This window comes from Lactuca virosa, chromosome 9, assembly GCF_052849685.1.
Source record: "Lactuca virosa cultivar CGN04683 chromosome 9, Lactuca_virosa_CGN04683_v6, whole genome shotgun sequence".
Lineage (NCBI taxonomy): Eukaryota > Viridiplantae > Streptophyta > Magnoliopsida > Asterales > Asteraceae > Lactuca > Lactuca virosa.
This window is the reverse complement of record NC_136434.1, coordinates 112720697-112734879: the sequence shown is the minus strand read 5'-3', so window position 1 is coordinate 112734879 and position 14183 is coordinate 112720697. Positions and strand designations below refer to the sequence as shown.

At 36.6% G+C, this 14183-nt stretch overlaps 1 protein-coding gene across 1 annotated transcript; it reads right to left on the bottom strand.

Annotated features, from left to right (window-relative positions):
- Positions 1–10994: 10994 nt before the first annotated feature.
- Positions 10995–11814, bottom strand: LOC145139675 (uncharacterized). The gene is made up of 2 exons (XM_079073416.1): positions 11484–11814; positions 10995–11329 (listed from the first exon to the last, which is right to left on the bottom strand). The coding sequence occupies exons 1-2, from the start codon at positions 11812–11814 to the stop codon at positions 10995–10997; spliced, it is 666 nt and encodes a 221-aa protein (XP_078929542.1).
- Between the last annotated feature and the right edge of the window lie 2369 nt (positions 11815–14183).

The window sequence follows — 14183 nt, the reverse complement described above, 5'->3', positions numbered from 1 at the left end:
GGGTTTTGGTTCAAGCCACATATGCCTAACGTACGCTTCGGTACGCCCAACGTACACAAGCCACTCCCAAAAATTACAAAAATGCCATTTGGGACCAAAACGCAAACTATTCTCATATCAAGGGTAAAAATGGAATAACTGGAAATCAAGATGTTACAGATAGTGGTTGCTCACGTCCCATGACTGGAAGGAAGGAGTGTCTACAAGATTTCAGAAAGCATGAAAATGTTGGAGTTGTAAAGTTTGAGAATAATAATCAGTGCACAATTAAAGGATACAACAAAATAACAAAATGAAACTTTACAATTAAACGTGTTGCTTATGTTGAAAGATTAGAACACAATTTAATCAGTTTCTCTCAATTGGTTGTAGGAATGGGCAATCAAGTAATCTTTGATGAAGAAGAGAGTTTTATATCTAACAGCATTTCAAAAGAAGTATTTTTAATGTCAAAGAGAAAAGGAGATATGTCTACCTTAGACGTGAAACTTATTGGTGGGTTACCTTCAATTTGTTTACTATCGAATGCTTCATCAGATCTTAGTTGGCTTTGGCGTTGACGACTTTCACACTTAAATTTAAAAAATATTAAGAAGCTTGTTTGATATTGTAACATACTATGTCGGGATAACCTTGACTTGGCACTACTAGAAAAACAGCCTTTTACGACGCGCAAATTACGACACTCATTGATTTATGTTACAAAAAAAAAATGACATTAAAAAAGTGTCAACTCTTCAAAAAATTTAAGGATTTAGGTCACGCATTATTGCGTGCCCTTAAATTAATGTCTCATGTAAAAAAGTTAAAAACACGGAGGGCACTTTATCTAAAATGTGCGTCCTCTGTGAATGTCGCTTTATATTTTTTTTAAGAAACGCGCGTCTCCTTCGACTTAGAGGGAAAATGAAATCCCCAAATTTTTTAAACCCCCTCCTTCTTCTCCCTCGTCTCCACCCCTCACCCACATCCACTGCCTATAATCCTCGTTGCCTCAGACTGTGCCGATTAACAACTACGATTCATCAACCGTCAAGCGAAGCTACCAATTGAACAAGCCCTAATCGACACCTCCACCTTCTCGCCTCTCCTTCTCCACCAGGTTTTATCGAATCTCTATCCTCCTCCTTCTCGTCTCTCCTTCTCCATTAACAACACCAACACCTTTGTCACAATCTATTCCAACACCCACCACAGTCGAAATTGATGAAACCATACCTCCTCCTGCTTCCAACGCCTCAAAATGGATTGTAGATGTTGACGCTTCTTCTTTTTATTATCCCATTTCTTTCAAAATCCAATCGACCCAAAACCGTAGTTCTTGTTGTTCAAATCAATTTCAATGGTGAACCTCCGACTTCATTGGTTTGAAGAAAAATATATTAGAAACAGTGTATCAGAATCCAGTAGTGGCGGTAATTGGTGAGAACGGTTCATGGAAGAGAACTCAACAATCTTAGATATTACACAAAAATGGCTACACGAAGACCGGAACCATCCCAGTCACCCAGCCCCACCGTGTCGCCATCGTCTATGTTTCTAGGTAATCATATTCTCACACCTTAATTTTTACCTCTCATGTATCTGTGCGACTTTGATTACTTCCTTGGATCATTTGAGGTTCCTTTTTTATCCTTCTTTTCTCCCAATGTTTCAATATACAATTGATTAAATTACACATGGGATCTCATTGTTTATTCATTTAATTGGAAGGTATGATAAGGGCTGGAATCTCTCAAGTAAATTATGCCCCTGTAAAGGTATTGGTGTAAAATTTCATTGATTTGGTTTCAGATCATTTATAATTAGTTCTGAAAGCTACTCTACACAAACTCAAAATGCAGGGCCTTTGTCTATATTAACAAAGAAGTTAAGTAGTTGGAATGAGTATTATGAATGGAGAGGAATCCCTTTAGATTCTCATGTTGCTCCGCGTCTTCACTGGGTAATGTAGTTTCATATACTTCATACAATGTTTGTATTAGATTTAGTGTATATGGTTACATACTTATATTTATGTGTTTTTCTCATTTAAGCCATAAAATTTTACTATTTTGGTTTTATTTCCAGCCATTGACCATATATCAAGCAATTCAGATTGCTTCTGTGAACAGTTGATCCCTGAAACTACTGATGAACTATGCATACACTACCTAGGTATTTTCATCACTTTCAAAACCTGATTTAGCTTATTACATATAGATTTTTTTGGACCTGCTATTCCACATGCATATAGATTTTGTTGGTAGGTTCTAGTAACAAAATACAACTACATTTACATATCCAGAAGCTCATCATCAGCAATTAAGTGTCTCTTTTTGTTCTATATATTTATGTTACTTTCTAGTTCTTATCATGCTGAGCTTAGTGAGGTCAAAAAGCATAGTGGTCGTTCATCCTGCAGATATTCATACATATACCTCATCCTCATCATTGAAAGTAGTGTTTGTTTTTTTTTTGAATTGATTGATGCAGTGGGTTCATCAGAGGGCCTGGAGAGGACCCGAAGCCTCTAACATTTTCATTCCATGACAAGTACAAACAGGGGCCCCTGTTATCAATTGTAAGTATTGTATTTCTAGCACCCATTTTATCAATTTAGCCACTCATACTCAACTATTATTAAAATAATCATAAATAAATAATTAATAAATAATGTTTGTAATTATGCAATGCAGGTATGGAGCACTGGAAGTTGTGTCACCTACCCCCTCCTGATTCGTTCCCATCTCCTTGCTTAGCTTAAGCCCAACCCACCTATTTTCAATTTTCTTCACCTGTACACTTTCTCTCCAGTTTTGCAGCAATCACGGGCATTTGATTTGTAGAATATTATCAGAAGGAATGGAATCTGTGTCAAAGGATTTAATTATATATATGATGGGGTATTTTGGTATTTTAACAAATCTATTAATATTCTATTAATTTAGCCCCTAATCTGGTAAGTATCATATCTTTATTCTACTGTTTGTCCATTTCTACATATCGAAACTATGATTCTTGAATATTTACATCTTTTTTATATATGGAATCTGAAATGTTCAGGGACTAACTCACACTCCTTTTAAAGCTTGCAAACTGAAGAGGTGTAAAAGGAAATCCAGAGTTTTCTACAGGCTGCAAAATCGTATGTACTATGTAGTAGTCCTTTCAATGTGTTACCTTTTTTTTAAATCTTTTTTTTCATTATTTTAACTTTTTCTCTAATCTATGCCGGTTGTGGATGCACCAGAGATTCTGACAGTGATTGGAAAGATTCCATTTTTATCAGAATTTATGAACTCTCTGTACGAGTGTCAATACAAATCATTCTTCTTTGCTTTTGGTGATTTTATGTTATAACTTTTACATGTTGATGAGGGTTATTTTGGTTGTGGTTTAATTTAATAATTTATAATGATATTGTTTATTTGCAGCTGGGATCACTGAGCATATTAACTTGGATCGGTATTTGCATCCACACTTCCATTTTTACATGAGAGAGATCAGGACAGTTGTGTATTCTCAGTTCCTGGAATCTTACAAGAGTGTCACCATTGAAGCCATGGCAAAGGCGTTTAGTGTCATAGTTGATTTTATTGATCTGTAAGCAAATTATCTAACATTATTTTCGTTGAATTATTTGTTCCTATCTGTATCATGAGGGTATTCTGGTCTTTTTAACAACGTGTGTGTGATTGTTTGAATTTGGTGGGGGAAACAGGGAGCTGTCACTATTCATTGCAGCAGGGAAGCTTCATTGCAAGATCGACAAAGTCGCAAGTGTTTTGGAAACCAACCGCCCAGATGCAAAGAATGCTCTTTATCCTATCTTATACTTTTAGTTCTTCTCTAGCAGTTCCAAGAACAGAGAAAATATTGCAAATTCAGGTCTGATGATTCAGCCTTATTTAATTTCTTATGCTTTTAATTTTGGAGTTAAACCTGCTTTATTAGATTTTGCCTCAATTGTTGCTAATAAAATCCTTCTCTTGGATTCATATTTCACTATTGTTGTGTTTCATAGATCCACCATTGCTTAAAGGTAAAGTTGGCTACCAAAATATGCCAATCATCAATTAGTAGCTCACTGTTTTACTCTCATCATTCATTGTGTTTTTCTTCTCAACTTATAAGTGAGCCACACATGTCTCATGGAATGTTCAATTTTGACTAAAAAGGTAAATTGTTAGTCTTGTATGCTTTACAATTTTTCCATTTTTATTAAATTATGTCATTTTATTGTTAATTGTTTTTGAAATTTGTATGTAGGGATTCACAAGAGGTGGCATTGTGCAACAGTAAGTTGAAACATATAAGTTTCTATTACAGAGTTCATAACTATGAAATTCGAACTTAGAACCTTTAATCAGATGCAACTACTAACAACATTTAAACAATTATAGTGGAGAAACAAATTAAAGCTATATATGACTGAATTTGCTTATTTGGTTTTAAACTTTTGCGCATGTCCAGTGGAAGAACATAAGTCGTTTATGCAGTAAAAAAGAAATACTGACAGTGGATGGAGAGTATCCAGGACCAACAATGTAGTAATGTAGTATTAGGTTATATAGTTAGGGAAAACCTCTTAATAACAATGTACAATCGGATCCCCTTAATACCAATGTATTACAATTTTTTGACATGATGTTATGGATGAAATTGATTGTTTTGGTATATATTTGTTTCCATATTCTTGTATTATGCGTAAATGAGTGTTGTAAAGACGCGTCGTAAATGTATATCGTAAATGGTTCCTGAAGTTTATGACACACCAATGCGTGTTATCTTCATTTATGACAGGGGCTTTAATGATACGCAATGCGTGTCCTAAACGTGCGTCGTAAGGTTACGACACGTAAATGCGTGTCATCTTCATTTATGACAGGGGCTTCCTTGCTACGCATTGCGCGTCGTAAATGCGCGTCGTCTAAAGCGTAGCGTCTCTCGTTATGACATGGCCTTCCTTGACACGCATTTGCGCGTCGTCTGAGCGTTTTACGACACGCATTGTGCGTCATAAAAGGTTGTTTTTCTAGTAGTGTGGAGAATCGAGTGGTAATTGACATGGCGAGGGTAATGGATCTCAAAGGAATAATTTTGCACCTCAAGGAATAAGGTTTTTATGCTTGGTGCTAATAATTTAGGTTTTAAGAGGCATTGGGCTTAAATTGAATTTTAGAGTGTTGGCCCAAGTGCACCACAACGTGGAAGTATGATGGCCACAACGTGGTGCATGGTTAATGAAGAATGTGCATCTGATGTTCGCCACGATATAGCGAAAGAGTTGCCTAGACGTGGTGAGCGATGCAACCCAAACCCATGATTTTTAGGGTTTTATCCAAATTTAAAGGTTATAACTCAAGGATTAGGGCATCCTCTTCATCCTCCAACCCTCCAACACAAATAGCCTCCACACATATTTCAAATTTTGTTTCTAAATTTAAAGCTTATTCTTTGGATTTTGGTGAAGCTTGAGGAATAAAGAAGTTCAAATTGGTGCAAGGGAGCAGGGAGCTGGTTTGGATACATCATTCTATTATGATTTCGGAGCTAATTGTGGTATGAAGTTCATAAATTGGCCCTTATTCTTCCTTTTTCAAGTTTGAGTTCATTTTAAAGGATTTTGTCCCTTTCTTGGATGCTATAGGAGTTTAAGGAACTCTAGAGCTTGTTAATGGCTCTCTAATGGGCATTAAGTTTCTGAGAAATATTAAAGGAGTTATGTTTGGATCTACCTTGTAGCTATGCTCAAAGTTTGGTCTCATTAAGGACTTAATGGACTTAGGGTTGTAGATCTAGCCTTATGATGAAGTCCTAATGGATAAATTTGGAAACTTTACTCATTAAGTCATTGAAAATGACAAGATCTGAAGTTATGGGTTTAGATTTGTAATGACTAAGCACTTAAATATGACATTCTGCCAAGAACCACAATGTGGCCAAGTCTTTTCTACGATGTGGTGGCATCCTGTATGTCGACTACTTTATCTTGACATGCCGACGACATAGCCAAGAGGCCCCCACGTCGTGGTTAGCATTGACCTGGTTGATCATTGAATTTTTTGACCGCAGACTGTTGACTTTTGACCAGTTTTACTTTAGGTCAAACTTTAAAGAGTTAGGTTGTTGATAAAGGATTGATCTTTGTTTGGTGCTAGTTGGTTCGTGGGAGTGATCGGTGCAAGGAGTATGGGTGTTGTTGTGCTTCCTTGGGTCTTTGATTCAGGTGAGTTTCCTCACTATGCTTTTTTTTAAAGTGTATATCCTTGTATGTAAGGATATAGGAGTGGTGATATGTTGGTTAGAGTACCAGTACGCCGATAATCGTCTAGTGGAGTTCCCTAGGGGTTATATGCAGTCATGTATGATAGCTTGTGTAACAACGTAAATTTCCAAGACAATTTTTCATTTTTAAAACATACTTTTATTCATAGGGTAATATCAAAACATAATTTATCCAATTTTATCATTACAAAACATATCCCAGAATCTCAAATAATTAACTCCATAAGTGTGTATGGATCATGCCGGCGCCTTCCCGCGATCCTCGCTAGTACCTGAAACACATAACACAACAAATGTAAGCATAAATGCTTAGTGAGTTCTCCAAAATACCACAAACAACACATACGCCTTTCCAGGCCATAACTCTGTGAGACCTTCCGGTCCAAGTGTCTCAGGGGACTTCCGTCCCAAATCCCGGTAGACCTTCCGGCCCTACCCGTATCGACCTTCCGGTCCGTAACCTCTTGACCTTCCGGTCCATATCATCTTGACCTTCTGGTCCTTATCATACATAACATACATAACACATACATATCACATAACAACATACAACACATACATCTCATAGCATATAAGACCTTCCAATCACACATAGGTACCCTTCCAGGTACAGTATAGTGAGAAGACTCACCTCAATGAAGTCGGATAAACTCTCGTGCTCAACGTCCCGACCTAGCCTCCTCCTATCATTCAAATAACATCCCCGATCAATATTCTCTCATAGTCTCATCTCTAAAGATTGGGTAGAAGGCCATTCTACCCTTCTCTGAACTCTCTTGAATCAGTCTTGACCAGAACCCTAAGGTCAACGAAAGTCAACGGTCAAACTTTGACCCGACTCGTCGAGTGCACATGGGCGACTCGGCAAGTCCATGCGGGTCCTTTAAATCCTTCTAGCCTCTCTTGGCACGTCGAGTCATCCCTCAACTCGACGGGTTCCTCCTGTCACGAATCGCGGGGCAACCCCGACTCGACTCGTCGAGTCCACTTATGAACTCGACGAGTTGCTTCCATGCTCACACTCAAATGACCTTCTGAGGTCAGATCTGCTTCTCTAATCTATAGATCTGACCTTCCCAAGCATGATAAACACATAAAGGTCGAATCTTGGTACACATGCAACACACCCAAAGCTTCTTTTGGTGAAATAACCTCTAAAATGGCTTCCTAGGCTCATAACTCAAAAGGTATGGCATAAAGCAGAGTGGTAAGGACTCTCTGGACCTCTTAAGGTCCAGATCTATGAACCAACTCATCTTGGGACCTCACATACTCAAGATTTAACTAAAAGAGGCATAAAGAAAACCCTAGATTTCACTAGAATCATAATAAACACGAGAATGGCACAGATTGTTACCTCCAACAGCTTCCTCTGATCAAATAGAAGTGGATCCAAGCTCCTCAACCCACCTAGCTTGTTCTACCTCCTTCCTTCTTGCTAAAACACACAAGAAATGGTGAATTAGCCTTCCTCTTGCACCACAAACGATCTCTCTGCTCTCTAGGGTTTCTCAGGGGTGAAGTGGCCACAAATGGAGGCCATAAAGGCCTTTAAATAGGGCACAGACCCCGAGAATTAGGGTTTTAATTTACAGCGTGGACTCGTCGAGTCCACCCTTTCCGACTCGTCGAGTCCGTTCATTAATCCAGTCAGCAATCGTGGTCCTACTCGACGAGTCTACGCCTCAACTCGTCGAGTCCCTCTCTTTTACTCATAAATAAATGATCAAACATAATACCTGGAAATTCAGATGTTACATCTTGAGAACTCTTGATCTAGGATTTCTTTCTTTTTGCTTGTCTGTTTGTGGCTCTAGGGTAGGATCATCTGTTCGACTGTCTATCTCACCTCTGATTACATATATCTATGCAGTCATTAGTGCTTTTCTAGTTATGGAGTAGTGTTTTATGAGACACTGTATATGGCAGTGTTTGGTTATATAAGTAGACTAGTGTAGATAGTTGGATGTACTTATGTTTTGTTTGATTTCTTTTTTGATATATATATGTCGACATATCGGGTGGTGTAACACCCCTGTTTCAAGGCTACACATTGATACAGTGATGTAATAGTTAGGGTCAACAAATGTAACTTATCTTGAAGTAATAAAGAAGAATTACTTGAATGTTATGTGAATTCTGTGAATTTAGGGTTAATGCCACTGTACCACAATAAACTTATGTGTTTTGTCCGACTTGGCCAATTATGTTTTTTTTTCTTGCGCAATAAGTCATCTAACTTTTACTGTACATGTCAATTAATCCATTATCGTTAGTTTTTAACCATTCATCCGTTAACCAGTTATCTAAATTACACGAATGGCCCCTATGATTTAAATTTCTTTCGTGGTGGGTCCCTTACCAACTATGATTTTAAATTACACGACCAAAATTGCCACATTTATGAAACTCTGGGGACCAAAGTGTAACATTCTCATCATCTTCCTCTGATCCTTCTATTATGTAGTTCATGAATATCTTCAGTGGTCAAGGTTTGGAATATCTAGTTGTAGGAGTGGTGCTAGTATAAATTTGTAACCCAATGGTACAACTAGTTCTTCTGATTTTGATGGGAGTATTCCATCCCAATTCTCTTCGATTTACTCATTCCTTTTCAATTCAAATTCTACATAATCGAATCAGAACTCCACGGTTTCTACATCCAGTTCGAAAGGTACTGTTTATGGATCTAGATGTGCAAATAGTGAAGCAACGACAGATAATAATGATCCGTCAATTGCTCCTAATCAAGCAGGAACTGGAGGTGTTCGTGAAAAATTTGAATCCATGAAGAATAATTAGAAAACAATTAGGAGTGCTCCATCTCAATCTGTTTCAAATCAGACGATTAAGGTACTTTAATGGCGGAAGAAGTTTTGAATTCATATCAAGAGACCTTAGCTATGTTACAAGATCAACAAAAGAAATTAAGGTATGATATTAAATTAGGGCACCACAGATTCGATCAAGATAAACAAAAACTCAAACCAATCAAACCGATTATAATCTGGAATCAGATCTAGAACAAGAACTAGAAGTCAGAAACGTATCAAATCAAAGCTTGGAAGATGTATTAAAGAATCCATAAATAATACAGAATTGGCGGATACGATTAATACGATTGATATGCTCTTGAAAATGGTGATCACTTTATAATCCATGATTTCATCCCATATTATTCTTGCATACATGTTAAGAAAAGAAGCAGATGATCTTCAAACATAGATTTGAAAAATGGAAGATGATATGCAAACACGACCTCAAAATTTTGAAGACGATCTACAAGGATACTAAAAAAAAATTGAGTGAAGAACAAAAAATAAACCAATGATTAAAACAGAAGTTGAGACTTGTTCAAGAAAACATACCTTCTGAAGATGACTCCACCATTAATAAAGAAGCTCAAGCTTTTTCTCTAATGGATACGATTCTTGATGAGAATGTTACACTTCGGTCCACACGGTTTCGTAAATATGTCAGTTTTGGTTGTGTAATTTAAACCATAGTTGGTAATGGATCCACCACGAAAGAAATTAAAATCACGGCGGTCATTCATGTAATTTAGATAACTAGTTAATGGATAAATGGTTAAAAACTAACGATAATGGCTTAATTGACATGTACATTAAAAGTTAGATGACCTATTGCCCAAGAAAAAACATAACTGGTCAAGTCGGACAAAACAGATAAGTTCATTGTGCTACAGTGATACTTTCCCGTCAATTTATGCGCATTAAACTTGTTTATAAATATATAATAAATTAATAATGAAAATAAGCGTCAAAAATAAAATATAGATAAACCCGATATCTATGAAGAAAGTTGTAGTGGCCGTGATAAGGATTCCGGAGATATAAAGAAAGCCGGAAACCGAGTTATAACGAATAAGTTATGACCTGTCGAAGTTTCGCGACAAAATCGGCACAACGCTGTGTGATGTAAAAAGTGAGTTTACGATAAAGTGCTTTTTAGCCTTAAGGATCTAAACGAAAGTCGTAGTATACATTAAACCAAGAACGTGCATAAAAAGAACGTCCAAATCTGACTTTGTATGAGAAAGTTATGAATTTTCTATGATTTGACATAGCAGTGTGCAGCCCGGAGTTCGAATTTTAGATCGAGCATTTTTAGCCTATACAACCTAAATGAGAATCGAAGATCTCTTCAATAAGAGCTCAACGTTAAAAAAACAGACGAAATCGGACGTCGAATGACAAAGTTATGAATTTTTAACAGACTTTTCATGTCCCGGCCTGTTAAAAAAATAAATTTAAAAATAAAGTAAAAATTAGCCGACGGAGTCTAAACAAAAGTTGTATAGTACGTTCTCACCTACGCGTGGATATAAATAACGTCAAAAACGGAGCTCGTATGCGAAAGTGACGAAATTTAGAAGTCAGAAGGGTGCTTTGCGAAGTGGGTGACGTGACGCAATCTCAGCCCTTGCTTTCTCCCCACGCTTTGCCACCAGATGCTGACAAGTGGCACCAAATCGACGAGTTGGAGGACAAAATTGACGAGTTAGAGGACAAACTCGAAGATTTTGTCTCATTTCTAGCCTATAAATACCAACCGAGAGTGCCCTCATTTTTCACACCAAAAACCCATTCTTCTTCACTCTACTCTCTTTCTAAATCTCCCAAACACCCCCAAACCTAGGAAACTTTCCTAGCACTAGAAGAAAGCCCCTGAGCACCCGAAGGCTCAACAATTTCATCCCGTAACTAAGTCATGTATTCACGGTCTGCTGCAGTACCATGTGTTGGAATCCCGTCTTCATCATCATCAACGGCCACATTGTTATTTGGAAACGAGACATTGGGTTCATCGTATCGTGCGAAATACTCATAACGCAGTCCTTCTCTCCTTACAAAATTATGAAGCGTGAAACATGTCATGGCAATGTTTCTTTGTGTAACAAACGAGAATGGTGTCATCCTCTTCAATATAGGGAAGCGTGCTTTCAAAACACCAAAAGCACGCTCAATGACATTCCGAAGTTTTTCATGTCCATGGTTAAATTTTTCTTTATTTGTCAATGCACGTCTTTGACGAAAATCTCCAAGGCAATACCTCACATTACAATAAGGGGACATAAATCCTCGAGTGTGTGCATACGCGACATCACAAAGATAATATTTGTTTGTAAAAAATGCAAAACACTAATCAATTTTCAAATTAAGATAAAAATATTTAAAAAAACAAAAACTTACCTGGTGGTGGAAACGGGAATGATGCTTGTGGATCGGCTACTGCTTTTGATAATATTCTAGAGTATTGCGCTACCCCTTCCCACCCGACCACAACAAATGTAAAAATCATATTGAAGTCACAAATTGCCAATACGTTTTGGTAGCAATATCCCTTTCCCCTACTTCTATATAAGTCTTGTTTATTAGCAGGGACAACGACATGTATCAAAGTGCCATCAAGTGCACCAACCGCCCCTTTGAAAACCCGTTGCAGCCTCCAATTATGTACTGGAATGTTTGGATTCGGATTAAAAGAAGTTGGTACTATAACGTCTTGTGCGAAAAGCATCATTTTTCCAACACTTCATAAAAAAATTTATGAATTGTTTGCTTCGAGTGGTGAAATCTCCGCTTTATAATCACGTAAAGTTGATTATGACCGATCATCATCAAAAACATAGCCATCTTTTCCTCAACCGATACATGTTTACTGTCCTTTAATGAGTAATTTGCTCTAAAATGAGCACATAGTCATACAAAAGAGTCACGGGACATGCGTAGTACTTCAACACATTTTAAACGATTACGATGAAATAACTCTAATGTGTATTCATGTCCCATCATTTCCGAATCATTATCCCGCAATCGTTTCACACCCCTCTTCCAAAAATAACGGATGTACAGGTACATAAGAATTACGAGAAGTATCTTTTGATCGTGATCCATTATGAACCTAAAATCAACAAAGTAGAACTTTAGAAAACATTACATTAATCATATTTCAAGTAGCAAAAAAACATTACATAAACCATATTTCAAGTAGCAAAATAACACTACATTAATCATATCTCAAGTAGCAAAAAAACATTACATAAACCATATTTCAAGTAGCAAAATAACACTGCATTAATCATATTTCAAGTAACAAAAAAACATTACATAAACCATATTTCAAGTAGCAAAATAACACTGCATTAATCATATTTCAAGTAGCAAAAAAACATTACATAAACCATATTTCAAGTAGCAAAATAACCAAAAATAGTTCCAACAAAGGCAAAAAGACCTAACAAAATAGTTCCAACAAAAGCAAAAAGACCTAACAAAATGACCTAACAAATAGTTTCAACACAAGAAAAATCATCGGACAATCTTTTTCGTCCTTCAAAACTCCTAAACTTGTAACCGTTATCTCAAGCCATCCTCGTAATATCTCAGGAACATCGGGCAAATGCATCCACATCTCTCTCATGTTCATGGTCCCTCCAAAAATATGATATGCAACAAAGTGTAAAGGATCTGTAGGGCCTAACTGAAGCACCTATTACTTCTCTAAACATTGAGGAATTGTATACCCTTTAGTCAAATTTTGTAGAGCTTTTTTCATTTCAAATGCTAAATCGTCAGCAGTAATAGAAGTTCTATTAGGTGAAGAAGCAGATGGTGAGGCACTAGGAGTTGAGGGTTTAGCCCTTTTTGTTGGGGTTACCGAAGGGTGAACCAGTATATGGTGAAGCAGCAGAAGGTGGAGGCTCATGAAAATGCTCACTAGCATGATGGGAAGTGTCATCACCATCATCATCTATCGCAAGAAAAGGGGTGCCCGTAATCTGAAGTGGCGGAACACGACAAGAAGATGCTCCAACTACTGATGATGATTGGGTTGAGTAACTCCTAAAATTACCAATGGTACTATTTCCATCAAAAGACGTGCACAAAGATCTGAAAAAGGCAGTGGAACTGTTCTCAATAAAGCAGTCTTCGGATGCACCTAAACCCAAATGTAATAAAAAAAATAGTATAAGAATATTTGGCAACTTCAAACGTAAATTTTTAAAAATATACATATGTGTGTGTACCTTCTTAAAATCATCCCATTCCTCCGCTGTTAAGTTAAAAGTGTTTGTTTGAGATTTGTATATATTGCTGGTTTTGTTTTTCAAATATACCCATCCTGTGTATTTGGCTTTCAGATTGTCATATGCGTTTTCATTTGTTTTTGAGTCAAATCAATGCCAAAATTTTCCTTAAGAACTCTTCCAAGCATTATCCATGAATTTTTCTGCAAACTCAATCCTTTTCTACCCACATTCTCTACTTTAATACAAGTATCCAATAAGCATTTTAAATGCTCATTGGTCCATTGTTGTTTCTCTCCCATTTCTAACAATAATTATATCGTAGACAAATTAACATCATTATGTCATATTTGCAAAACCAAATAACAATTTTCAGCACATTCTAACAACAGTTTCAGCAAAAAAAAAGAGCATTTTCAGCAAACAATCAACAACAAATTAACATCATTATGTCATATTTCCAAAACAAAATAACAATTTTCAGCACATTTTAACAACAATTTCAGCAAAAAAAAGTATTTTTAGCACATTCTAACAACAATTTCAAGCAATAAAGTGTATTTTGAGCAAGAATCACCACATTTTAATCATTATTTCATATTTCAACACATACTTTTATATTGTAATCAAGAAAAAAGCTTGATTTCACCAATGTTATAGATTTTCAGCAACAATCAACAAGAAATTTAATCAAGAAAGGTAATTTTCAACATTATTTTCGGATTTGTAACATCTAACACCAAATTTAAGCAAGAACAAACATTTTCAGCAAAATCAAACAACATATTTAACTCGATGAGAGACTTTTCCAGCAAAATTAATCACCGATTTCATGTTTGAAGTGAAAAAAAAGAGATGCTGA